This window comes from Rousettus aegyptiacus, unplaced genomic scaffold, assembly GCF_014176215.1.
Source record: "Rousettus aegyptiacus isolate mRouAeg1 unplaced genomic scaffold, mRouAeg1.p scaffold_m13_p_4, whole genome shotgun sequence".
NCBI classification, from domain to species: Eukaryota; Metazoa; Chordata; class Mammalia; order Chiroptera; family Pteropodidae; genus Rousettus; species Rousettus aegyptiacus.
Window position 1 is genome coordinate 153,907,847 of NW_023416307.1, and position 22,754 is coordinate 153,930,600.

A 22,754-nucleotide genomic window follows, 5' to 3' on the forward strand; every position below is an offset into this window, starting at 1 on the left:
AGGCTGGGGGACCACACATTGCTCTTCCACGTTGTAGGCAAGTAAGCTGAAACAGGAAGCCCCCCCTGTCGGCGGGGGGCCTGTTCCATGCCCGTTGCCTGGGAACTATCGCATTCGCTCCGCCCACAGGCCGTCGAGGGTGACCACAGTGCGCGTCCGCCGCCGCCGATCTGCAACGAGCAGCCCGTGCTGGTGCTGACGCAGTGGCTGCCAGCACTGCCCACGGCGGAGCTGCAGCTCTTCCTAGCGCAGCGCCTCCGGTGGCTCTGTGACAGCTGCCCGGCCAGCCGTGCCACCTGCGTGCAGGCCGGCCTGGTGGGCTGCCTGCTGGGGACGCTCGGCACCGAGGCAGCCCTGGGGGCCCGCTGCCAGGAGCAGCTGCTGGCGCTGCTGCAAGCCTTGGGCCGTGTGTCCCTCAAGCCCTCGGAGCTGCGCCGCCTGCTGCGGCCCCCGCCGGGGCTGGACTCGGGCGGAGCTGAGGCCGGGAATGCCCGGCATGCGGGAGCCGTCATTCGAGCGCTGTCGGGCATGGCCCGGCACCGGGGCCCCGCGCGGGCCCTGCGCTACTTCGACCTCACGCCCAGCATGGCCGGTATCATGGTGCCCCCCGTGCAGCGGTGGCCCGGAGCTGGCTTCACCTTCCATGCCTGGCTCTGTCTGCACCCCGTGGCCGCCGTGCCTGCCCCGGCTGCCAGCCGGCCCCTCCAGCGAAAGCAGCTGTACAGGTGGGTGACTGGCAGGGACCAGGGCAGAGTGCCAGGGTGAGCAGGAGAGCCGACAGGCCTGACCGGCTTGGTCTGCCCCCAGCTTCTTCACCAGCAGTGGCTCAGGGTTTGAAGCCTTCTTTACGGCGGCTGGGACTCTGGTGGTGGCCGTGTGCACCCGGAAGGAGTACCTGACCACGAGCTTGCCTGAAGTGTCCTTCGCCGACTCTGCCTGGGTGAGCCTCCCGCCTCCCATGGCCCAGGGCAGTGGAGGGAGCACCAGGCCCCGGCCCACGGCCTCACGCGCGGCTTCCCTTTCAGCACTGTGTGGCCGTCGTCCATGTGCCTGGGCGCCGGCTCTTCAGCCAGAACCTGGTCCATGTCTACAAAGATGGCTATCTGGTCAAGACGGCACCCCTTCGCTGCCCCTCCCTCAGTGAGGTATGCCAGGCAGGGTTTGGGGGTGCCGTGGGTAGCTGGGGAACTTCGACAGGGTGGGGTCTGGAAGCCCTAAGCGCCCGCCCCCCAGGCTCGGCTTTAGCCTCCAGGGACTACGCATACGCAGCAGATGGGGTCACTGTAAGGAAGCGGGTGCAGGCGGAACCCCAGGCTTTGCTGTGACCTGACCGCTCCCCCACCCCTGGCCCCGCAGCCTTTCTCCTCCTGCTGCATCGGCTCCGCTGGGCACCGCACAACGACCACCACCACGGGGCTGCCCGCGCCGCCTGTCCCCGCGGCCCTGGCTTACACTCACCCCTCCCTCGTCCGCTCCCAGTCAGTCCCCGCCACCGCAGGGCTTGGCTCGGGGGCCGGGCTGGTGGCCCCCCTGCCGGAGGGCAGCATCAGCTCCACCCTTGCAGGTACACAGGACACTCGGTGGGGTAGCCCCACGTCCCTGGAGGGCGAGCTGGGGGCCGTGGCCATCTTCCATGAAGCCCTGCAGTCGCCGGCCCTGCAGGTCCTGTGCACCCTGGGTATGCAGCCCACCCCCCTGCCCTGCCCCAGACCCCACCCGTGTCCCAGAGCTGGGTGGTTGGGACTTGTTAGTGCCCAGGTCCTGTGCACCCTGGGTATGCAGCCCACCCCCCTGCCCTGCCCCAGACCCCACCCGTGTCCCAGAGCTGGGTGGTTGGGACTTGTTAGTGCCCAGACTGGAAACTATGAGATCAGGGGAAGAAGGCATCCATGGGGTAGGGGTGCGGGGTACTGTCCTCTGATTAGGCAGAAAAGAGATGGACTCTGGGTTTGGCCAGAGGCCCAGCCAGGTCTGAAGCCCCCTACCTACTCCTCAGGGCCCAATGAGACAGCACCCTTCAAGCCCGAGGGTGCACTACATGAGCTTGGCACCAAGCTGCTCCTCCATTACTCACCTCAGGTATTTGTGGGGGCAGTTGGCTCAACCTTGCTACCATTTCTCCCTTGCTCCCACACTCTGTCTGCCTCCTCGCACCTGACCTTTGCTGCCTGCCCACCCTGTACCCCCAGGCCTGTAAGAACAACATCTGCCTGGACCTGTCCCCTGGCCATGGACTGGATGGCCGCCTGACGGGCTATAGGGTGGAGACCTGGGACGTGAAGGTGAGTGTACACATGTGGGCAGTGTGTGCAGGAAGTGTGAGCAGGGGCACATGTACGGGCCAGGCTGGGGACTGGCATTGCCCAGGAGGGTCTTTAGGAGACCTGGGTTCAAGAGAGCAAAATGTCCTGGACCCATGTTCCCAGGCTGGAGGGTGTGCTGGGGTGGAGTGGGTCAGGAAATGGCTGGGTAGGTCTACGGCCATGCCGCCCTGAACATGCCCGATCCCATCTGATCTCGGAAGCTAAACAGGGTCGGGCCTGGTTAGTACTTGGATGGGAGACCACCTAGGAAGACCAGGTGCTGTAGGCATTTAAAAAAAAAAAAAAAAAAGAAATGTCTGGGAGTCACCCTCTCACTGCCGGCCCCCCACCCCCAGGATGTGGTGAATTGTGTGGGAGGCATGGGTGCTTTGCTGCCCCTGCTGGAGCGAGTGGCTGCACAGCCCCAAGAGGCCGAGGCAGGTCCAGCTGAGACACATGACCTTGTGGGGCCCGAACTGACCTCTGGCCACAACTCCCAGAGCCTATTTCTTCCACTGGGCAAGTCGTCAGGTAGGTGTCCCTGGTGCCTGGGTTGTGAGGGGACCTTGGCACAACAGGGGGCCGGAGTGCCTGAGGTCTCTGTGGCCGCTGGCAGGCCCTTGACACACATCTGTTCCCTTCCTGGTGGCCGGCAGAGGAGCGAATGGAGAGGAACGCGGTGGCCGCCTTCCTGCTGATGCTGCGGAACTTCCTGCAGGGCCACGCCGTGAACCAGGAGAGCCTGGTGCAGTGCCAGGGGCCCGCCGTCATCGGCGCCCTCCTGCGCAAGGTGCGGCCTGCTGGGGCCGCCTGCCTCCCGGACAGGCTGCCCTGTCTGACCACGGGGACGGGGTGGGGGACCGAGAAGGGGAACCTGATGCTGTCAGCCCGGGAGGGCCTCCTGGGAGAGGCGGCCTTGGAGTGGAGCCTTGAAAGGCTGGGCGGGGTTTGGCGGAGAGGGTCTGGGGGAAGTGCCAGCACGCGCTGGGATGAGGGACTGCACGGTAGGCTGGGCGGCTGGCACTCGAGGAGGGAGCCGCCAGGTGTTCTGAGCAGGCAGGACGGTCGTGTCTGTCTGCCCGTGCAGGGCAGGGTGCAAGCCGAGGGGCTCAACAGCGGGCGGACGGGGACTGCCCTCTCACCCCAGCTCCTCTCACCTCAGGTCCCCAGCTGGGCCATGGACATGAATGTGCTCATGTCTGCCCAGCTGCTGATGGAGCAGGTGGCAGCCGAGGGCAGCGGGCCCCTCCTGTACCTGCTGTACCAGCATTTGCTCTTCAACTTTCACCTCTGGACCCTCAGCGACTTTGCTGTGCGCCTTGGTAGGTGAGGGGACTTGGGTGAAGGGACAATTCCAGGCAGGGCGGTGGTGGCGGAGGGTCTCAGAAGTTATCCCCTGGCTGTGGAGGATCTGAGAGGCGTCGGGGGAACATGAGCCTCCCCTGAGGGTGTCTGGCAGGAGGATCGCAAGGGGCCCAGCTTGGCCTGGTGGCCTGAGCCTGCTGCCGATGCCCACTCAGGTCACATCCAGTACATGTCCAGCATAGTCCGTGAGCACAGACAGAAGCTGCGGAAGAAGTACGGGGTCCAGTTCATCCTCGATGCCCTGCGAACCCACTACAGGTGAGGCTGGTGGGGGCAGATGGCCAGGGCGCTGACCCGGCGGCCTCTGGGAGTGCAGGGACAGGGTGGTTCATTGCCCCAGCTGACCTGCGTACTCTCCTGGTTCTCCCTCCGCGAACCTGCGTTCTCTTGGCCCTGGGTGGGTCGGCCTGCTGGGTCCTGTCCAGCGCGCAGCGGGAGCGCCCCCTAGCGGCCGACGACCTGCGCTCGGTGCAGGCTTGTCTCCTGGGCCTGGCGCGCGAGTTCCTGGTGCGGAGCGCCTCGCCGGAGGACATGCAGGCCCTGCTGAGCTTTCTAGCAGCTGTGGGTGATGATGGCCAGGTAGGCTGGAGGCTGGTGATGGTGAGGCTTGAGTGAGGGGTGCAGTGGGGACCGTGCGTGGGAGCCCAGCCCATGTGAACCTTCGTCTCCGCAGGTAGTGGGCGCCCTGGACCTGCTGCTGGCGCTGCTGCAGGGCTCACCCGCACATGAGTCCTTCGCTCTCTTCCTCCTGGAGCCGGGGAACTTGGAGGTGTTGCTGGCCCTGCTGGCGCGGCCAGCGTCACTGCCCTTGCTGTCCGACCGCGTCTGCAAGGTACGCCCGGCCCACCTTGACCGTGGCGTGCCATTCACTGCGGCCCCTGCCTGAGGCCCAGGGGCGTGCAGCAGGCCTTACTTGGAGACACACCCCTGTGTGGTGACTTCCCCTCCGACGGTAACCTCTTTCCCGTGGTGACACCCCCCCACACACAGATCCTGCGCAGACTGCAGCATAATGAGCACTTACCTGAGCGGAGCCGCCAGCGGGTCCGGCTGCGAGAGTGCGGGCTCCAGGGTCTCGTCGCCTGCCTGCCGGAAGGGGCCGTCTCCCTCCAGCTCTGCCAGGGCCTCTACAAGCTGTTCCTGGGGACAGGTACACCCTGGCTGGGGCCAAAAGGCAGGGATCTAGGAACAGGGCAGTGGGAATAGGGAAGTGTTAGTACAGGGTCCCAGGCTGAGCCGGCAGCGCAGGGCAGACCCTACCGGGGGCCGGTCCCTCAGGCGCTCTCTGGCCATCCTTCCAGATTGCCTGAACCTCCCGGATCTGATGGCTGTGGTGCAGCTGTCCCTCCGGACTGACCTCAGCATCCGCCTGGACATCTGTCGCCAGGTGAGTGTGGGAGATGAACGCTTTGGCCGGGGCGCCTCTACCCTGAGGACTCACTTTGCCTGCCAGTGGCGAGGGGTCCCTGGAGGCCTACAGAGGCCCTGGGAGGAGGGTCCAGGGGCAGCAGCCCTCCAGGACGAGCCCCTCACCGGCTGTGCCCTGGCCCGGCAGCTCTTCCACCTCATCTACAGACAGCCTGATGCACTGCGGCTGCTGGCCCAGCAGGCCGGCTGGCAGGACGTGCTGACCCGGCTGTACGTGCTGGAGGCTGCCCCTGCTGGCAGTCCCCTGGCCTTCACCCCAGAGCTGCCCGCCTCCCCAGAGCCAGCCTTATCCAACCCGTCCACCGAGTCTCCTGAACCTTCGGATGTCTTCCTGCCTTCGGAGGCCCCCTGCCCCGACCCTGACGCCTTTTACCAAGCTCTCTCCCCATTCTGTGCACCCCTTGACCTGGGTGGCCTGGAACGAGCCAGCGTGGGCTCGGGCAACACTGCTGGTGGTGGCGGCAGCAGTGGGACTCTCACTCCGGCCAGCCAGCCTGGCACACCTTCGCCGCTGGATGGGCCTCGGCCCTTCCCTGCTGCCCATGGCCGCCACAGCTCCAGTCTCTCCAATGTGCTGGAGGACGGCAGCCTCCTGGAGCCCACCATCAGTGGGGACGATACGTCTAATACCAGCAACCCTCAGGTGAGGCGGGCCCACCCTCCGCCACTGCATGGCACCAAGGGAGGACACCTCTGGGCCATGGGGCAGGCAGTCTGGCCTTTCTTTAGCTGCCAGTGGGCTCCAGAATTGAGCAGAAACTTTACAGGGCCTGTGGATAGCATGGCTCGAGGGGTTCTTCTGCCTGGAGCTTCTGGGTTTGAGGATGGGCCTCTGCTTTATTTTATGGCATTCTTCCAGAGAATTCCAGGACAGTTCTTGAGGCCTGTAAGGCTTGTAGGGTATTTTTGTGACCCACCCGGTCTTGTCTTAGGAGTCACTGAAACCCCAGGATTCTCCCTGGAACCCGGGCAGTGGCTGAGGCCTCTACACCATTCTTCTAGGCCCTCGGAGCCAGGCTGTCTGCTGGCCGAATGCTCTGCCTCCTGTTGTCCCCACTAGCGCTGGGCAAGGGGTGCTAAACACGGGTAGAGCGGGTCAGCCTGATCCCTCTCCCTCCCAGCCCAATCCCTACACTGCCCGTCTGTGCCCACAGCAAACCCCCGAGGAAGAGCTGTGCAACCTGCTCACCAACGTGCTCTTCTTTGTGACGTGGCGGGGTGTGGAAGGCAGTGACGAGGCCGCCTGGCGGGAGCGTGGCCAGGTCTTCTCGGTGCTCACCCAGCTGGGGGCCTCCGCCACACTCGTGCGCCCACCGGATTGCATCAAGCGCAGGTGAGGAGGCAACTCGGGACGGTGGGGGATCTGGGCAGCCTTTCGGGTAAGGAAGGCGGTCAGGTAGATGCCTGAGTCCCTTGCCCACCCCCAGCCTCCTGGAGATGATGCTGGAGTCAGCCCTGACCGACATCAAAGAGGCCCCCGCTGGGGTCCTGGCCAGCCTCACCCAGCAGGTGCTTTGGCTGCTGCGCCTGCTGCAAGACTTCCTGTGCACCGAGGGCCATGGCAACCAGGAGCTGTGGAGCGAGAAGGTACGACAGCTCGGAGGGGTGTGAGCCCTGTGAGCATGCGTGTTCCCGTGAGCCTGCAGGTGTCTGGTATGGCGGGTATGTGGGGGGTGGGTACACGTGTGCAGGCCTGGGTGCACCCACATGGCCTGTAAGCACGGACTTGTCTGTGTACAAACCCGACCCTGCCCCTGGCCCAAACCTTACCTCTCTCTTTCCCGATGGCTCCCGGCCTCCCCTGGTGACGGATGCTGGTAATGTGTTGTGTGGCAGCTCTTTGAAGGTGTGTGCAGCCTGCTTGATCGCCTGGGAGCCTGGCCACACCTGGCCAACGGCACAGTGGATCTCCGAGAGATGGCACAGATTGGTCTGCACCTCGTGCTTGGCTATATCCTGCTGGAGGACCCACAGGTGCACACAGGATGGGGATGGGGGAGGGGCGTGGCAGGTGTTGGAAGCTCTGCCAGCAGCTAGATGCCATACCTCCCTTCTGCCCACAGCTGCACGCCCAGGCCTACGTGAAGCTGCACGCACTGCTGCAGACCGCAGTGCCCATGCGCCGGGAGGAGGCCTGCTACGTGCTCTCCAAGTTGGAGGCAGTGCTGGCACGGGCGCTGAACACCTCCCCCTGCGAAACGGCCGCTGCGGTCGGGGAGCCGCCAGCTACAGCTGCCGCAGCTGCAGAGCGCTGCTCCTGGCTGGTGCCGCTGGTGCGCACGCTGCTGGACCGAGCCTACGAGCCGCTGGGGCTGCAGTGGGGGCTGCCTTCCCTGCCACCCACCAATGGCAGCCCCACCTTCTTCGAGGACTTCCAGGCCTTTTGTTGCACACCCGAATGGCGTCACTTCATTGACAAGCAGGTGCCTGGAGGTGGGGGGCATGGGGAAGAGAAGCGGGGGTTTGGGACTCACTTCGAGCCTGGGTCCCCCCTTCCCGCTCAATCCTCCAGGTGCAGCCTGCCATGTCCCAGTTCGAAATGGACACCTATGCTAAGAGCCACGACCTCATGTCGGCCTTCTGGAACTCCTGCTACGACACGCTCATGAGCAGTGGACAGCGGCGCCAGCGGGAGCGGACACATAGCCGCCGGATCTTCCAGGTGTGCAGCCCTGGCGGGGGGCCGGGAGCTGCTCCACACATGTGCCCGGAGGATCCCTGATGGGCCAGGACAGGAGGCGGCCAGAGGGACTCACCCATTCCTCCACCCCCTACCCATCAGGAGCTGGTGCTGGAACCCGCGCAGAGAAGGGCGCGCCTGGAGGGGCTGCGCTATGCCGCAGTGCTGAAGCAGCAGGCAGCCCAGCACGCTACGGTCCTGCTGCACTGGGGGGCGCTGTGGCGTCAGCTCTCCTGCCCTTGTGGGGCCTGGGCCCTGAGGTGGGAGGGGCTCAGGGCAGGGGCGGGGCTTGGGAAGGAGGGACCTGGAGCGCCAGATTGCCTTTGGGGCGAGGCCCGGGAGGAATCACCTGGAATATATCCGCAGGGACCCGCCCACCCCGCGGTGGAAGATGTCCTGCGCTGAGACATACTCGCGCATGCGTCTGAAGCTGGTGCCCAACCATCACTTTAACCCTCACCTGGAAGCCAGCGCCCTACGTGACAACCTGGGTGAGAGCGGGTGCTGAGCTGGGTCCGCCCGACTTCATAGGCTGTCCTGCCTGGCTCTGGCTGAGCACCCGTGGGCCCATTGCAGGTGAGGCCCCCCTGATATTCACGGAGGAGGCCTCGCTGCCTCTAGCAGTGACCAAAGAGGCCAAAGTCAGCACCCTACCCAAGGAGCTGCAGGAAGACCAGCTGGGCGAGGATGAGCTGACTTCGCCAGAGACCCAGTGAGTGGGGCTGTGCGAACGCTGGCTGGGGCGGTGGCCGGGGGTCTGCTCCGTGTGCGCACGCCTGCTGCAGGGGTCGCCCCTGAGTCTGTTCCTCTTCTGCAGGGCTAACTGTCCTGAATCAGGTGGGGGGGGGGGGGCGGGTAACAGAATCGCTAGTTGCTTTCTCATGACTAGGCAGGCACCTCAGAGCAGGACCGACAAACACAAAGCAGACTAGGACGGGGGCTCATGAGAGTGGACAGGGGCTGAGCAAGGGGAAGCCGGGGACGCGAGTTGCTGTCCCGACAAGATGTGCAGAGATCCGGGTTTCGGGTTGGGAACTGGGGCAGGTCTGGACCCTGGGCGGCTCCTCCTCCTCCTCTGGGAACCATGAGCGTATGTGCTGCATGATTCAGTGGCACTCAGGGATGTGGTCCTTGGGCTTGTCAGCAAGGGGGGGGGGGTCCCTGAACCTCGAGCCTGACATGGGTGCTGACCCCCAGGTCGGAAGCAGTGGAACTGGACGAGCAGCATGAGAAGCTGGTACTGTCAGCCGAATGCCAGCTGGTCACAGTGGTGGCTGTGGTCCCAGGGCTGCTGGAGGTCACCACCCAGCACATCTACTTCTATGATGGCAGTGCTGAGCGCGTGGAAACCGAGGAGGGTGCGTTCTGATGGACGGACGGCAGGGGGCGGCCGCGGTCCGGTGGGGCGGGGTCGAGTGATCCCTGCACCCGCTGCCCGTCCCCACAGGCATTGGCCATGACTTCCGGCGCCCACTGGCCCAACTGCGTGAGGTCCACCTCCGGCGTTTCAATCTGCGCCGGTCAGCACTTGAGCTCTTCTTCATCGATCAGGCCAACTACTTCCTCAACTTCCCAAGCAAGGTGGGCGGGACCGCAGCCTCGGCAAGCCAGGCCCCCAGGCCCCAACCCTCCCCCATCCCCGCCCACACCCAGGTACGGAACAAGGTGTACAGGTGGCTCCTGCGCCTGCGACCCCCTACCCAAGGCTACCTAAGCTGCCGCTCCCCCCAGGAGATGCTGCAAGCCTCAGGCCTCACCCAGGTGAGCGCCCTGGAGTGTGAGGGTTGGGTGAGGTCAGGGCCCTGCGGTTGGGAGGAGCGCTGGACAGCCCCGCTGACCTATCTCTCCCCTGCCCCGCCCCCAGAAATGGGTACAGCGTGAGATATCCAACTTTGAGTACTTGATGCAGCTCAACACCATTGCGGGGCGGACCTACAACGACCTGTCTCAGTACCCTGTGGTGAGGGCCCACGCTTCGCCTCTAACCCACCCCCGGGTCCGCCAGCCCTGCTTCGCCCAGGCGGGCCGAGCCCCGAGCCTGGTCCTAAGTCAGTGCTGCCTGAGACCTGGCCTCTGCCCCTGCCACCACCTCCCCCGCACACGCCCAGGCTCACTCTCCTCCCCTCCTGGCCTGTTTTCCCTGAAGGGGAATCCTGTCCCAGACAATCCGTCCTGCTCCCTGCACCCCTCCGGTGGTGTGTCCTCCCTGTGGGCTCTGCCCATCTTCCTGAGGGTGAGGGCAGGGCAGGGCAGGGTGGGCAGGTAGGCCATCAGGACCCTCATGCAGCTCCTGCCCGGGTGGGCGGCCAGTTCCCCTGGGTCCTACAGGACTACGTGTCCCCAACCCTGGACCTCAGCAACCCGGCTGTCTTCCGGGACCTGTCCAAGCCCATCGGTGTGGTGAACCCCAAGCATGCCCAGCTCGTGAGGGAGAAGTGAGCATGTGGACGAGGCTGAGCGAGGGGGTTGGGATGGGTGAGGGGAGGGCACCTGCTGACCCCCGCCCCCCAACTGGCTCCAGGTATGAGAGCTTCGAGGACCCAGCGGGCACCATTAACAAGTTCCATTATGGCACCCACTATTCCAACGCAGCGGGCGTGATGCACTACCTCATCCGCATGGAGCCCTTCACGTCCCTGCACGTCCAGCTGCAGAGTGGCCGGTGCGGCCCAGCGGGTGGTGGGCAAATGGCAGCGTGGGGGCGGGAGCAGCAGAGGTGGGGGGTGGGTGGGTCCTCCAGGCATCCTGGGCCCTCTGGCTCCCTGTCCGCCTTTCCCCGGCCACACCCCCCTCCCTGTCCCCATTCTCCCTGCCTCACTTCGGTCTGTGGCCCCCTCCCAGCTTCGACTGCTCTGACCGGCAGTTCCACTCGGTGGCCGCAGCCTGGCAGGCCCGCCTGGAGAGCCTGGCCGACGTGAAGGAGCTCATCCCAGAGTTCTTCTACTTCCCCGACTTCCTGGAGAACCAGAATGGTAGGAGCTGGCGTGGGGATGGAGGCCTGCTGGGGGTGGCCAGGGCGCGGGTGAAGACGCCACAGCGAGACAGCTGACCCAATTCTCCGTGCTAGGCTTTGACCTGGGCTGCCTCCAGCTGACCAATGAGAAGGTGGGTGACGTGGTCCTGCCCCCATGGGCCAGCTCTCCTGAGGACTTCATCCACCAGCACCGCCAGGCTCTGGTGAGGAGACGAGCACATCCGGACAGGCAGGCAGCCAGGGGCGAGGGCCGGGGCTGGGGGCCAGCCGCCTGTCCCTGGACCGACTGCCTCTCCCCACCCCCAGGAGTCGGAGTACGTGTCCGCCCACCTGCATGAGTGGATCGACCTCATCTTTGGCTACAAGCAACAGGGGCCAGCTGCGGAGGAGGCCCTCAATGTCTTCTATTACTGCACCTATGAAGGTGGACTCACGTGGAGGCGAGGCACAGATGAGGGTGGATGCGGAGGACACACGGGGGAGTCCTGACTGCTCTGCTTCCTGTCCAGGGGCTGTGGACCTGGACCGCGTGGCGGACGAGCGGGAACGGAAGGCCCTGGAGGGCATTATCAGCAACTTCGGGCAGACGCCCTGTCAGCTGCTGAAGGTAAGGCCAGCTTGGAGGACGGTGGTTCAGGGTGTCCGTGCCGTGGTGCTGACCAGCCCCTTGCCCGCAGGAGCCACACCCAGCTCGGCTCTCAGCCGAGGAAGCAGCCCAGCGCCTTGCACGTCTGGACACTAACTCACCTAGCATCTTCCAGCACCTGGACCAGCTCAAGGCCTTCTTCGCAGAGGTGAGAGGAGGCAAGGGCTTTAACTTCGGACTCTGTGAAACGGGTTTAACCCCACTGTCCTCTTGGGGCAGATAGAAAACCTAAATCAAGGCCACTGACATTAAGATATCTTGGAAAAAGAAGTAAACGTGAGCGGAATATGGGAGCGGGACTGGGGTACCCGCTTCACGAGGGCCAGGACCAGGTGCTGGCTCACCTAGCCACTTCTCCCCGAAAGCCTGAGGGAGACTAGGTCTTGGACACTGTCCCTTACCTTCCTACCTCCATCCCAGAACGCCCCCAGGGCTGAGTTTTTTTAGGCTCCCCTCTCTTCCCGCCAGCAGCCTAGGGGAGACATGGCGTGACAGGGCGGGAAGTCCAAGGCTGAGACTCTGGAAGGATCTTCCTTGCCCGTCCCAGCTTCTCACTTTCTGAGATGCCCCCCTGGAGGCCCCCTGATGTCTCAGCTATTTCTCAGGGAGACCTCAGGCTCTGACACCTAGCTCGTGATGCCTGGGGACTGAGGTCAAAGGGCGGGTGGTGCCCCAGGGAGCAGGTGGCGTAGTGGGGGCCCCGGCTGGCCCCTCGGGCACAGCCAGCCACACACTCTACCCCGCAGGCCATCAGTGACGGCGTGCCCCTGGTGCTGGCCCTGGTCCCCCACCGGTACCTCCACTCCTTCATGGCCCCTGACCTGTTGGTAAGTGTGCCGGGCAGGACCCCGTCCCAGCTCCACCTTCTCCCTGACTGCCCCAAGCCAGGCTGCCCCACCGAGTGGAACTGGCCCCTCTTGCCCACAGGTGACTGTGAGTGCGAATGGGCTGCTGGGCACCCACAGCTGGTTGCCTTATGACCGTAACATAAGCAACTACTTCAGCTTCATCAAAGACTCCACCAAGTAGGACAGAGGGCTGTGGGCAGGGGCGGGCATCTCCCCCCCAAGTCAGAGTGCAGGCCAGCCACTGGGTCTGGCCAAGATCTGCGCTGGCCTGGGTCCCCTTTGTGGCCTGGCCTCACCTGTCATCCCCCTCACTGGTCAGGATACAGCGACTGCTGAGTGGTCCGTGGGTACCTGACAGTGGCGTGAACGGGCAAGCCCTGGCAGTGACCCCCGATGGAAAGCTGCTGTTCAGTGGTGGCCATTGGGATGGCAGCCTGCGAGTGACCGCACTACCCCGGGGCAAGCTCCTGAACCAGCTTAGCTGCCACCTTGGTATGAGCAGCCTTGGAGCTGTGGGTGGTACAGGTGGGGGCGGTGTCCCGAGGCTGCCCAGGGAGGGCGTGACTCCTGTGTTCTACTTGTGTCTTTCCCTCCCCAGACATAGTGACCTGCCTTGCACTGGACACCTGCGGCATCTACCTCATCTCAGGCTCCCGAGACACCACGTGCATGGTGTGGCAACTCCTGCAGCAGGTGTGCTGGGTGGGCAGCCTCATGGGGCCCCAAGAGTCCAGGTCTGCAGCCACCGGCCCCCTCAGTAGGCCTCCAGTCCTGCCCTTCTCTCTTCCCCTCCCCTCCGCTACTGTGAGCGGGTCTGGGGCTCCACAACTCTCCAGCTCTCTGGCTTCGCACAGTCCTTCACTCTCCTGAGCTTTGACCTTCTCACTCAGGGGCCTGGGTAATGGGGTGCCCCCAGTCCTGAGCCAGCCCTGGCTTCCCACAGAGCGGTGTCTCGGTGGGGCTGGCACCAAAGCCTGTGCAGGTCCTATACGGGCATGAGGCTGCAGTGAGCTGTGTGGCCATCAGCACTGAACTCGACATGGCTGTGTCTGGATCTGAGGTGTGTGTATGCCTATGCCCATGGGAGGCCGAGCTTGCCGGGCACTGCCCCTGGGCCCTAGAGACCCCTGCCCAGCACCCTAAGCTGCCTTCCCGCAGGATGGAACTGTGATCATCCACACTGTACGCCGTGGCCAGTTTGTGGCAGCACTACAGCCCCCAGGGGCCATGTTGCCTGGACCTGTGTCTCACCTGGCGCTGGGGTCTGAGGGTCAGATCGTGGTACAGAGCTCGGCTCAGGAACGTCTAGGGGCTCAGGTATGGGAAAGGGGCACCCACTCAAGACAGGGGCGCTTGGAATTCTGTGATCACTGACACCTCCTGCTTCCTCCAGGTCACCTACTCCTTGCACCTGTACTCGGTGAATGGGAGGTTGCGGGCCTCACTGCCCCTGGTGGAGCAGCCCACAGCCCTGGCGCTGACGGAGGACTTTGTTTTGTTGGGCACAGCCCAGTGCGCCCTGCACATCCTCCACCTGAACAAGTGAGCCCCACTATTTATGGGTCCATGGTCCCTCAGGGTGGTGGTCATTGTCACAGGATATTGGAGGCGGGTATGTACTGCAAGGCCCATCACCTGTCTCCTCATCCTCCAATGCAGAGATCTTGGCTTGGGCCTCTCCTAGCCACACACTTGTGGGAAATCCCTTCATGTATCAGGGTTTCAATTGAGCCATCCTTCAAATGAGGACAGCGAGGGTACATGGGAGAATGTAGAGACCTGCTGGATGCAAAGCTGCCTTGCAGTTGCGAGTTCGTGTCCCCTCCCTCCCTCTAGACTGCTCCCAGCTGCGCCTCCCCTGCCCATGAAGGTGCCCATCCGCAGTGTGGCTGTGACCAAGGAGCGCAGCCATGTGCTCGTAGGCCTGGAGGACGGCAAGCTCATCGTTGTGGGCGCGGGGCAGCCCTCTGAGGTAAGGATAAGGGCAGGGTGGGCCTTGAATGGGGCGGGGGGAGATAGCCCTGCTGACCCCACCCCTTCCTCTTCCCACCAGGTGCGCAGCAGCCAGTTCGCGCGGAGGCTGTGGCGGTCCTCGCGGCGCATCTCGCAGGTGTCCTCGGGGGAGACAGAGTACAATCCTGGAGAGTCCTGCTGACTGCCTTCCTACTTCCACTGCGCGGGCTCCGCCCTAGGAGGCCGCGCCCCGCAGACAGCGAAGCCAGCGGCCCGCACTCGGGGGGTGGGCGGAGCCCCATCCCCGCCCAGCTCAGGGATCGGTGGGCGTGTCACTCCAGGGAGTCCCGCCCCTCGCCGGCAGAGGGGCCGCCCGGAGTCCCAGCACTAGCCTCAGCGGCCGCACAGCACTTTTTTTGCACAGTCTGGGACAGGGAGCACCGCCTCCCAAGCCCCCTGTCCCTGCAGAGCACGGGGACCGGGCTGTGGCCTTAATCCCTAAGGTGATCTCTGGTTCTCTCTTTCTTGGCAATAAACTCGGTCTAGTTTTGTAGCTGCTCCGCCTCCGAGTATGCGCGTCCGCGGCGTCTCAACCCGCCCTGGCCACCGTCCGGGTTCGTGTTCCCCTGGTCCGTGAGTCGTCCAGGGCAACTTGTCCCCTCCACATGGCCTCAGCTTCCCCAACCACACTGCCCCTGCCCCTCGGCTCCCTGCCTGTTCCTGCTGGCTCGTGCTTTTCGCGCCCTCAGTCCGCAGGATCGCCCCCGCGCGCCACGCACGCTCCCGCCGTCCGGACACGGCGTCGGGCGGGCGCGCGTGCGCGGTCCTGCGCCTTCCTGCGCGGGGCGGGGCGAGGCCCCGGCGGCCACGCCTCCCGCCCCGCCCCGCGCCCTCGGGCCCCTGGAGCTGCCGCTCGGGCCGCTGGGCTCCTGGGTCCGCCCTCCTCGCCCCCTCAGCGTCCCGCCCCGCGCCACCGCGGCTTTCATCTCCGGCGGCGCACGGCCCGGCCTCTCCAGGGCTTCCACACCGTCCTCCCGGCCTGCCCGAGGCTAGTCCCGAGGCTCAGAGGCCCCCGTCCCGCCGGGGTGAGCGGATCTTGGGACCCGAGGAGGGGCGGCCGCTACTACACAGAAGCAGGTTGGGAACAGAGCCCGGGTTTTCCTGGACGGCGGGAATCTGTCCTCCACCTTGAGGCCCACGATCTTGCGAGTTGCAGGTCCTGGTCCGACGCCTGTGTTTGGATGTGTGTGAAAAGCCAGGGTGGTGTGGCATGCGGGTGTTGCACTGTGTGTGCATATTTTGTGGGCCTGGAGACGGGTGTGTTTGGTGTGGGGGCGGTAGAGGCTCCAGTCCCGTGGCTCAGGGTGGGTCAGGGAGACGCAAGGCCTGGCTACCTCTGTGCACGCTGGTCACAGGCTCACCCACCAACCAGGACCCTGGAGGTCCGTCCCCTTATGTGGTAAGGGACACGATTATACACACCTGAAATGTGGCAAGGTTCACGCAGCCCCTGTCCCAGACCCACTTCCGGACTGTGCACTGCCATAAACATGGGCACACACTCTTGTGTAGGGAGATGAGTTTGGGGTTCCTGGAGTGGACCAGACCAGGTATGAAGTGGTGGATGCTGGGGAGTTCGAGGGCCTTCCCCCAGGTCTCTTCTCCATTCCTTTTACAGGTGAGATCCCTCCTCAGCCTGACCTAGGCCTCTCCCCAGGCCTCAGGAAGTGGGTTCCAGCGGTATCAACCCTGTAGATTCAAATGTGTCCTAGGACTGAGTGGTCCTGTTCTTCAGGTTCATGGCCTTTGGGCCCATATGCTCTCTGCCCTTGCTGAACCCACTAAGGTGCCTGCTTGTTGTCTAGCCCCTGAGCAGGAGCTGCGGGCTGGACACCGACCTCGGAGGCAAGAGTGCGAGCATAGTCACTCCAGGGACCCTGGCCTTGGAGGCTAAGGGTGTTGGGGTCCTGGGTATGTGCTGAGAAGTCTAGGGGAGCCTCCCACCAGCCAGGAAGTCTCTGGCCTGGCTCGGGCTGAAATGGGTGTGGGCATCTCTCTTCTTGCCCTCCTCCCTCCTGAATGGCACCCTGGCTCCTCCGGCTTGGCTAGCTGGGGCCTGCTCTGTCACCCCCAGTACATTTGACACAGGAAGAAACTGGTCCAGATTGGTGATTCGGGGGTTGGGAGGGACTCAGCCCTGGAATGAATCAGGATTGAATGAGCCAGGAGAGGGTTACAGATTATCCCCAAGGGACTCTGGACATCAGGCCTGAGGCATTCCTCCCATGTCCCTGCACACAGCCCCTTCTGGACTTAGAGAAGTCTCCCAGCTCAGTAGCCTGGGCACTGTCCATGACACTCCAACTCCTTCTCCAAGAAGTGCAGACCGGCCGTCAAAGTGATGCTTCACAACTCCAGCCACAGGGAAGGCATGGCCCATGAGGGTAAGAACCTCTTGATCCAGATTTTGGGCACTGGGTAGGATGAGTGTTACTCCAGGTGAGTAGGTCACGTACAAGAGCAGTCACAGGCTCTGGAGTTCCTACCCCTTGTGCCCTGCCTACACTGGATTGTTTGGACAACTAGCCTCCAGGCAGACGCAGGCATGGGAGACGAGCATGGGAAAACGGGCCAGTCAGCTCTCGATGCCGTGGCACGAGCTTTTCATTCTACATAGTAGAGGCTATGATTGTACCAAAACTTTTGACAGCAAAGTCTAGGTGAGGCTGCCCAGGGCATCTAGTGATTTCTTGCCCCGACTCTCTTTCCTTTCTTCCACAGATGAGACCTGGAGGGGGCAAGACAGGGATAGGGGAGTGTGGATAGGGGCAGGGGGAGCTCGGGCCCCCAATACCTCCTCCTCATTCCCCCCTGAGCCTCCAGGGGCCTCAGGCAGCATCATCCCTGTCTACTGTGCCATCCTGGCCACCGTGGTCCTTGGTCTACTTGCCTACGTGGCCTTCAAGTGGTAGGTGGCCTGGGCACTGCCCTGTGGTGTCCCCTCCCCATCTGGACTCCCAGCCAGCTCTCTCTCTGTCTCGGTGAAGGTGAGAGCAGGTTGGCAGGTCCCTCCTGCTCCCCGCAGCTGGCGCTCACATAAACAAAGACAGCAGCTGGCCAAAGCTCGGACTGCAGAGCTGGGGGCCCTGGACAGGAACCAGATGCGTGTGGATAGCAGTGTCTTCCCAGACTCATCTACAGGTCTGGAGTCCTGTGTCCCTGGCCAGGGTGAGTGCCTTTCCCCATCCTACAGTCCCCCAGACCTAACTCTGCTTCAGCACTGAGACCCTCATTTGCTCCTCGTCTCCCACCCCAGGGCCGCCTCCTGAGATTGGCTGCCGGCTTTACCTGCATCTCCCACGGCAGCAGCAAGAGGAAGTGGAGCGGCTCCTGGAAGCGTCAGGCGAACCCGACAAGGGCTGGCAGGGCCTGGCGGGCCGCCTGGGCTACCAGGCTGAGGCCGTGCAGCCCATGGCCCAGGGCCGTGCGCCAGCCTACACTCTGCTGAGGGACTGGGCTATCCAAGAAGGCAGTGGTGCTACCCTCAGGGTGCTGGAGGACGCCCTGGCTGCCATGGGGCGTGAAGACGTGGTCCGGGTCCTGGGCCTCCCGCCGGAGGGCAGCTCTGTGGTGTGAGTGATGCCTCCACAGCCTGGCCTCTCAGGGAACCTGTTCCGGTGCTCCCTACCTTGCCCACCTCCTGCACCTGCCCTTTCATGGGCTTCCTGGCATCGGTGGCCTCAGCCTGCTCTGTTTCGGGGGGACACGGAAGGTCCAGCCACTGTTCACCACCCCTCGCCCTACCATCCTCCAAGACAGGGACCAGGATGTGGTCTGAGTCCCACCCCACCTCTTTAGCCGCAACTGTTTTTCTACTTTTGTATTCCATATTAAAGGCAACTTCACAGTATTGTACTGGTTCTGTTGGCTCCTTGGGCCTATGGCACCGCTGGGTGGCAGTGAGGCAGAGACTCGGAAAAACGGGTGGGGTCCCTAGGTTGTGGGAGGAGCACCTGGGCCGGCAGGCATTGTGCTCCCCCCAGACATGTGAGCCCTGGAGGCAGAGCATTCACATAGTGCATCTGCCATTCAGTGGCTGGACCGTGATAGAAAATATTTTCTCTTTCTGAACTTTAGCTTCCTTAGATGGAGAATAAGAAATAGAATGGCACATTCAGTAGGTCACCCCACCTTCTAAGACTGCGGGGCCTTAGGTTTGAGACCATTTTCATCTCTTGTGCTGTGACCAGCATCAAGGGGAGGCCGGAGGCCTGTCCCTCTAGGCAGGAGCCAGGAGGCAGACTGGTCTCGGGAGGCTGGTTACCAAGGGCCTCTGGTCACTGCTAGTTGAGAAAAGGAAAGAAAGGGCGAGGGAGGTTTAGGCGAGGAAGGTCCAAACGTGCTTCCACCACTGTCTTGTGTGATTTTGACATAAGCCCAGGAGGGGCAGGTCATCCCACTCACTTGAGGGACAGCTGAGGACAAGACAGCTGCAGCCAAATCACTTGCACCCCACATGCCTACCCCAAAGCGGGAGGCGGGCAGGTTGCCGGTTCCTGTGCCTTCGGAGAGGGCTGCTGCAGCAGACAGACCATACCTAGGCAGGAACAATGGCTGCCATCCTGGCGTGCCCCACCCAAAGCCACCGGAACTCGCTCCGGAGACTGGGATCACGGCCCAGGCAGCCCAGGGTAGACCCCATCTCCTGGCCGACTGGGATTGGCTGCTCTGGGAGAACCAGACTCGTTAGGCTGCTGCTGTTGCTATTCCTCAGAAGCAGCTTACCAGCGATGCTTCAATCTTTTTCTCAGCCTAAGAAGGGGCAGGGTTAGAGTCACCTCCATCCTCAGGCGACCCTCGGGCAATAACGACCCAGGAGAGAAGGGAGGAAAGGCTGAGCATTCAGTCAGCTAGAATCGGACCAGCGCTGGAGACATCACACCGACTTCGGCAGGGAGTCGGCCACTGGCTCCGCAGTGAGTGTGAAATCCTGCATTGAGTGGCACGAACAGGTTCTCAGGTAGCTGGCAGCCCGTGTCACCACTGAGGGCACTGGAGCCTGAAAGTGTCGAGGGGTGCATGGCAGGGAAGACTTTGAAGAAACTAACAATCCCTCTTCGAAGGTGTCCTATCTGAAATGTGACAGCGTCCTGGTCACTACCCTTTAATTAATGCAAGGCCGCCTAAATTTCCTTGGATAATCTGAAACCTGGAGTCTGGAGACGGACTTGGTCGCAAGCAGCAGTGCATCCGGCCACACGCCTGCTAATGTGCTCAAGCACATGAACTGAAACACTCTCTGTAATAAACAATTCTAAAATGTGAAGGCAGTTAAATTGCTATAATAATGTGCTTTCAACAGTTTGAAGGCTGCAGTGTCATGGGAAAATACTGTGGCTACCTTGCTAACTAGCATGTCTAATGATTATGACTTTAAAACAGGTGTTTCTCTTCTATGTTAACAACTCTTTTAATATGAGGGTATGAGATGAGTTACTGAACCTCTCCAAACCTGTTTCCTAATTAGACGGTGACAATTCCTGCCCCTCAGGGTTGTGAGGATTAAGTGAGCACAGCCTGAGCTCTAAGTAGGGTGCCCTCCCTTCCCAACCCCCCTAAGTGCCCAGCGCAGTGCGCAGCAGGCAATGAGTACTCTAACTGCTGTCCATGCCACCCACGATTTGGCGGGCCACAGCCTCTTCCCCAGGGACGTTGCTGTGGTGAGCAAAATGACCCCAGTGAGGAAGAAATGAGACCAGTCTCTTTGCAAAGATGGGCCTGAAGCCTCTGGCCCTCCTCACTGCCCAGACAACTGGTCCGTCAAGGGGTGTCCATGTGGGCGGGTCTCCACTGGGCCCTGCATCCTCCAGATGTCCATTCTCATCGCAACCTGTGCACTGTTCCCTTTCAGAGGGGGGCCCCCTCTAGTGTCCAAGCCCGGTGTTAGGTAGCATGGTGGGAGAACCAAATTTGCATCAAATGGGCATTCCAGGGGGCTCGGGGAACCAAGTCTTTGGAGGGAAGAGGGCTGATGTCGCTCCGTAGCCAGGAGGTATAAAGGGGAAGACACGTGCCTTTCTCTTGGCTGACCTGTTAACCAAGTAAAGGAGTCCAGTGCCAGTGAGGCCCGAGGTCCACTTCCTTTGCTCTGGAATGCACATGCAAGTTGACTCTGCCCCTCAGCACAGCCACCAGATCCCAGGCTCCCAAGTGTCAGTCACCTGGTAAATGTCTGCATTAGTCCCAGTGGGACCTGTGGTGAACAAGGCCTGTGATAAACTCCAGTCTCAAAGACCAATTTTGGACTTCACACACCTATAACCACTGTCTTTTCTTTCTCTCTCCAGTAATATTTTTATGCACAAACATGTCTGACTAACTTTTATGGAATACACGTGCCAAGTTCTTTAATTAATTTTATTTTTTACATAAAAAGTTCAGTAAAAATTGGATAAAGTAAAGTGATTTTAAGCAGTAAATCAATCTTATCAACATAGCACACGGCTGGCCGAAACCACAAGGCAGCCTGCTTTGGAATATTTACATGATAACAAATTAAACCTTGCAGGAGAACTTAAACCATCCTTACAAAGTCTTCCTGTGATCCTAGCACGTAGAGGCTAAAAGCAAAACAAAACCAAACAAAAACCAGGAAAAAACCAAACAAATTATTTTCAATATATTCACATATACATTAAAATATAATACAGATCGTCGGGGTGAGGGTGTGGGTGGGGACGCGCATGGGTCCGTGCGCTGACAGCACCGCCGAGGAGGGGACCCAGGTTGGAGGGTGGGGCCGGTCTGGCCGACGTCTCAGAGGCAAGGGTCTCCCCTACACCCCTGGCTCTGACGGCCTCTAACCGCACACCCCAAAAGCTCGCGACCAGGGATCGCTTGTTGTAGCCTGAACTCATTTCTGGGCTCACTGTTGAAATCTGCAGGTTTGAACTCCCCAGGGTGACGTGTCATCAGCAGCACAGCCTGGACAGAAGGGCGGAGCAGACACGGCTCACTGGACTTCTTCTCCCCAGAGTCTGTCCTACCTGCTCGACTGTCCTCCCACCCTGGCCCCAGAAGTCACTCTAATTCGGTGTCCTCTTTGGGTTTGTAAACGGCCCCAAACTTCTGCATGTACTTCTTGATGTACTCCTTGGTTTTGTGTTTCACATTCTCATTGCACTCCAGGTCCTCAGGGTTCTTACAGTACTTCAGCTCCTTATTCATAACACCGTGAGTCAGCTGTCCAGGACACAGGGAGAGACCACAGCCACCAATGAGAGAGGAAACAAACCGTGCGTGGGCGGTGGGGGCAGGGGTGGGGAGGGGGAGGGCCTGCTGCCTCAGCGCCCTTCTCATCAAGGCTGGGAGCTGGACAAGGAGATGGGTTGGGGCAGGCTGGTGCCAGAATCACCAAAGGGCAAGCTCAGATCTGGAAGCTTTTTTGAGAATCGCTACACTCAAGTAGGGTGACCTCTCTTCCCAAACCTCCCTCCCCTCCCCGTTCCTGGGTCCCTAGCCTGAGCACCTGGCTAGGAAAACCCACTTTCCATGATGAAAGAGGCCCTCTTACAAGGTACACGGTTTGAGGAGAATACCTTGCGAGCTAGGTGTTTGAAGTCTTCGGTTGTGGTAATTCTTCCCACTTTGCAGTCAGGTTTCCGGTAAGGGTTCAGGCACTGGACAATAAACTGGGACATCTGCAGGCAGGAAGAAGAGAACTCACTGCTCAATACTTGAGAAAGGGCTCAAGAAGCTGTACTGAGGACATAAGTGGAAAAGACAGCAAGGAGAGCTGGCCGATCCTTCCCTTTTCCTCACTCGGCTGGCTGGTTTGGACAGAAGAATGCCAGTATGCCAACTGGGTATAAGACAAAAGGATCCTGAGTCAGCCCTGAGAGGGAGAGCTTCCTTGGATGGACTGAGCTGGCCTGACGTCAAGCAGCAGATGGAGGCACTCAGCAGCGGGATCCACTGCTGGTCTCACAGCAGCCCCAGGTTTCAGTAACGAATCTCGTGTCCTTAGCAGAGACTGTAGCTAAGATCTCTGGCTCCTGGAGGCAGGGCAGAGAGGATGTTTCAGTGCTTCTCGGAGGCTCAGCAACCCCAGAAAATGCAGGCACTTTGTTACTGAAGGTGACTTAAGGTTCTGTAAATACTGCATTTCACCCGATTCATACTACGGGAGTGCGAGCAGAGGGAAGCATGGTGTGACGGCCAGCGGGAGAAGACCCAGGGAGGTACCCTTTCAATATACAACGTCCAATGTTCTCCTGGGCTGTCTCTGTGCTCTGTCCTACCCAGTGACTCTCAAAAGAGACCCAGGCACAAGACCTCTGAAGTATTTACGGTGCTAAGATCCCAAGGGACGAAGGGAGCAAGATCAGTGACAGCCACTTCACCAGGGAGCACCCTGAACGGGGTCTACCCATCTCTGAAATGCAGATTCAAAAAACAAGGCTATATCACCAGGTAGGCACTAAATAAACAGCTGCTGGTTGGCTGAGTTGAAACACCAATAATTTCACACAAGGATTGTGAGAAACGAAGTCTTCTC

General features: G+C 61.6%; 3 protein-coding genes and 1 non-coding gene across 15 annotated transcripts in view; 3 read left to right on the top strand and 1 right to left on the bottom strand.

Annotated features, from left to right (window-relative positions):
* NBEAL2 (neurobeachin like 2) overlaps window positions 1–14,750 on the top strand; it is a 28,743-nt gene extending 13,993 nt beyond the window's left edge. For 6 of the 7 annotated variants that reach the window (XM_036218482.1, XM_036218484.1, XM_036218483.1 and 3 more), the window contains 42 exons: window positions 130–725; window positions 808–940; window positions 1,026–1,145; window positions 1,357–1,678; window positions 1,997–2,079; window positions 2,190–2,282; window positions 2,660–2,834; window positions 2,960–3,093; window positions 3,466–3,625; window positions 3,824–3,926; window positions 4,094–4,247; window positions 4,342–4,500; window positions 4,659–4,818; window positions 4,970–5,055; window positions 5,224–5,739; window positions 6,251–6,429; window positions 6,524–6,683; window positions 6,933–7,070; window positions 7,160–7,519; window positions 7,609–7,758; window positions 7,879–8,036; window positions 8,143–8,267; window positions 8,353–8,488; window positions 8,974–9,134; window positions 9,224–9,537; window positions 9,641–9,736; window positions 10,087–10,211; window positions 10,298–10,438; window positions 10,618–10,748; window positions 10,844–10,953; window positions 11,057–11,174; window positions 11,260–11,357; window positions 11,428–11,544; window positions 12,143–12,223; window positions 12,324–12,421; window positions 12,564–12,736; window positions 12,843–12,937; window positions 13,188–13,304; window positions 13,403–13,561; window positions 13,638–13,786; window positions 14,081–14,216; window positions 14,298–14,750. In XM_036218482.1, the coding sequence (XP_036074375.1) occupies window positions 130–725; window positions 808–940; window positions 1,026–1,145; window positions 1,357–1,678; window positions 1,997–2,079; window positions 2,190–2,282; window positions 2,660–2,834; window positions 2,960–3,093; window positions 3,466–3,625; window positions 3,824–3,926; window positions 4,094–4,247; window positions 4,342–4,500; window positions 4,659–4,818; window positions 4,970–5,055; window positions 5,224–5,739; window positions 6,251–6,429; window positions 6,524–6,683; window positions 6,933–7,070; window positions 7,160–7,519; window positions 7,609–7,758; window positions 7,879–8,036; window positions 8,143–8,267; window positions 8,353–8,488; window positions 8,974–9,134; window positions 9,224–9,537; window positions 9,641–9,736; window positions 10,087–10,211; window positions 10,298–10,438; window positions 10,618–10,748; window positions 10,844–10,953; window positions 11,057–11,174; window positions 11,260–11,357; window positions 11,428–11,544; window positions 12,143–12,223; window positions 12,324–12,421; window positions 12,564–12,736; window positions 12,843–12,937; window positions 13,188–13,304; window positions 13,403–13,561; window positions 13,638–13,786; window positions 14,081–14,216; window positions 14,298–14,399 (6,921 nt within the window). In that variant the 3' untranslated portion in view covers window positions 14,400–14,750. Of the gene's footprint in view, window positions 1–129; window positions 726–807; window positions 941–1,025; window positions 1,146–1,356; window positions 1,679–1,996; window positions 2,080–2,189; window positions 2,283–2,659; window positions 2,835–2,959; window positions 3,094–3,465; window positions 3,626–3,823; window positions 3,927–4,093; window positions 4,248–4,341; window positions 4,501–4,658; window positions 4,819–4,969; window positions 5,056–5,223; window positions 5,740–6,250; window positions 6,430–6,523; window positions 6,684–6,932; window positions 7,071–7,159; window positions 7,520–7,608; window positions 7,759–7,878; window positions 8,037–8,142; window positions 8,268–8,352; window positions 8,489–8,973; window positions 9,135–9,223; window positions 9,538–9,640; window positions 9,737–10,086; window positions 10,212–10,297; window positions 10,439–10,617; window positions 10,749–10,843; window positions 10,954–11,056; window positions 11,175–11,259; window positions 11,358–11,427; window positions 11,545–12,142; window positions 12,224–12,323; window positions 12,422–12,563; window positions 12,737–12,842; window positions 12,938–13,134; window positions 13,305–13,402; window positions 13,562–13,637; window positions 13,787–14,080; window positions 14,217–14,297 lie in introns of those variants that run through there. The other variant, XM_036218486.1, reaches the window with a different exon arrangement.
* On the top strand, window positions 2,474–2,592 carry LOC118601793. Its single transcript, XR_004950628.1, has one exon. It is a non-coding gene; the product is annotated as a 5S ribosomal RNA (ribosomal RNA).
* Window positions 14,751–15,126: 376 nt separating the features above from the next.
* On the top strand, window positions 15,127–18,107 carry LOC107509113 (death domain-containing membrane protein NRADD). 4 transcript variants are annotated; one of them, XM_036219790.1, is made up of 6 exons: window positions 15,128–15,282; window positions 15,876–16,043; window positions 16,499–16,641; window positions 16,979–17,165; window positions 17,283–17,425; window positions 17,514–18,107. In XM_036219790.1, exons 3-6 carry the CDS (start codon window positions 16,599–16,601, stop codon window positions 17,831–17,833), a joined length of 693 nt encoding a protein of 230 aa, XP_036075683.1. In that variant the 5' UTR covers window positions 15,128–15,282; window positions 15,876–16,043; window positions 16,499–16,598; the 3' UTR covers window positions 17,834–18,107. The 4 variants fall into 4 exon arrangements, with proteins under 4 accessions (XP_015996878.1, XP_036075683.1, XP_015996879.1 ...); XM_016141392.2 differs by lacking the exon at window positions 15,876–16,043 and having other exon boundaries at window positions 15,127–15,413; XM_016141393.2 differs by lacking the exon at window positions 15,876–16,043 and having other exon boundaries at window positions 15,128–15,334.
* Window positions 18,108–20,596: 2,489 nt separating this feature from the next.
* The window catches only part of SETD2 (SET domain containing 2, histone lysine methyltransferase), a 102,975-nt gene continuing 100,817 nt past the window's right edge, over window positions 20,597–22,754 (bottom strand). For all 3 annotated transcript variants that reach the window (XM_016141388.2, XM_016141386.2, XM_016141385.2), the window contains exons 20-21: window positions 21,796–21,897; window positions 20,597–21,439 (exon numbers count right to left, since the gene is read on the bottom strand). In XM_016141388.2, the coding sequence (XP_015996874.1) occupies window positions 21,278–21,439; window positions 21,796–21,897 (264 nt within the window). In that variant the 3' untranslated portion in view covers window positions 20,597–21,277. The remainder of the gene's footprint in view (window positions 21,440–21,795; window positions 21,898–22,754) is intronic.